Source organism: Nematolebias whitei, chromosome 1 (assembly GCF_014905685.2).
Source record: "Nematolebias whitei isolate Nwh7 chromosome 1, NemWhi1, whole genome shotgun sequence".
Lineage (NCBI taxonomy): Eukaryota > Metazoa > Chordata > Actinopteri > Cyprinodontiformes > Rivulidae > Nematolebias > Nematolebias whitei.
This window is the reverse complement of record NC_056498.1, coordinates 41373490-41375140: the sequence shown is the minus strand read 5'-3', so window position 1 is coordinate 41375140 and position 1651 is coordinate 41373490. Positions and strand designations below refer to the sequence as shown.

Here is a 1651-nt window from a genome sequence, read left to right as displayed (position 1 = left end):
TGTTCTGCTACTTTTAACTAGTGTTCTGCTACTTTTAACTAGTGTTCAGCTACTTTTAACTAGTGTTCTGCTACTTTTAACTAGTGTTCTGCTACTTTTAACTAGTGTTCTGCTACTTTTCGCTATTCTGCTACTTTTAACTAGTGTTCAGCTACTTTTAGCTATTCTGCTACTTTTAACTAGTGTTCAGCTACTTTTAGCTATTCTGCTACTTTTAACTAGTGTTCAGCTACTTTTAGCTAGTGTTATGCTAGATTTAATTTAGCCATTCTGCTACTATTAGCTTACAGCTTTTGTTCTGCTACTTTCAGCTTTAACTACCATTTAGCTGTTTTTAGTTTTACTACCTTTACCTTGCTTTTTGCTGCTTTTAGCCTTTCAGTTACTGTTCTGCTAATTTAAGCTTTCAGGCAGACTTCTGTTGCTTTTAGCTAGTCTTTGGTTACTTTTAAGCTTTTAGCTAGCTTTTTAGCTACTCTTCCTTTTTAGGCCAGACTTTATTATTTTTTATTTATTTTAAGTTTTAAATCTTGTTTCCAAAACTCCAGTTCTGTTGGTGGTGTCCCAGCCGAGACAATTGTCCCTGTTGGTGGTGTCCCAGTCGAGACAATTGTCCCTGTCCCTGTTGGTGGTGTCCCAGCCGAGACAATTGTCCCTGTCCCTGAGTGTCTGTCCTGTCTTTCAGATGAAGAGGAAGTTGGACCAGGGTCCGGACGGCCGGACGTTCCCTTCAGGGAAGAAACACAAAGGCAGCGGCGTCCTCAGGTAACACACCTGTTTTAAAGTTTTATCTGGCTTCACTTCAATTCAAGTTCTTTTAACTAAAGTTAGTTTTGTGTAAATAAATTTCATAAATTTTGTTTTTACGAGGATAAAATAAGATTTTGTTGCTGCAGGAACCAAACAAGAACCAAACTGTTACAAATGAAGCAGCCCTGCTGCTGTCCTGGGGTCAAACGAGCCGAGGCCTCGTGGTTCATTCTGACCCCAGGGCAGCAGCAGGGTCCAACGAGAACGGGCCGTCCTGTTGACGTTTGTCACAACTCTGCGCTCTACTCACTATTTAACAGATTTAACAGATTTAACAACTAACCTGCCAGTTTTCTACCTGAACCCATCACCTGTGCGTCTCCCCACAGCCCCTCCAGTCTGGCTCAGGCCACGCCCACCACGTTCGGGGACCTCCGGCTGGCCAACGGGCATTCGGCTCAGCGGCGGCGCGTCACCTCTGGCCCGCCTCCTTCTGGCCTCCAGGACTGGCTCCTCACCTTTCAGGTGAGTTTTATTAGAGGTGGGACGTTAAAGTGAACGGCTATGAACAGTCAGTATCTTACCTGCTGCAGATAAATAGTGCAGTGATTTGCGTTTAAACTGGAGTTTCTGTCAGCGAAGAGTCGGACAGGTAACAAACACGACGACTTCACCTGATGGACTTCGGTACAAACTGATCCAAATCACCAGAACCCGAGTCCGTTCAGCCCCCCCCCCCCCCCCTTCTCGGTAGAAAGATTGAATGGAGTTGTTTGAGTTCAGCTCTTCTTCCACTTTCTGCACAAAAACAGAAGAACTGCCTCCAAGCTCCTGACACAACAAAGAAAACAAACAAACACACACACACACACACTAACACACACACACTTTCACACACACA

General features: G+C 44.5%; 1 protein-coding gene across 1 annotated transcript in view; it reads left to right on the top strand.

Annotated features, from left to right (window-relative positions):
• The window catches only part of LOC119417260 (F-box/WD repeat-containing protein 7), a gene marked incomplete in the record, with an annotated part of 18888 nt that overhangs the window by 1574 nt on the left and 15663 nt on the right, over positions 1–1651 (top strand). The window contains 2 exon segments of the mRNA XM_037684473.1: positions 686–765; positions 1140–1275. Of these exon segments, the coding sequence (XP_037540401.1) occupies positions 686–765; positions 1140–1275 (216 nt within the window).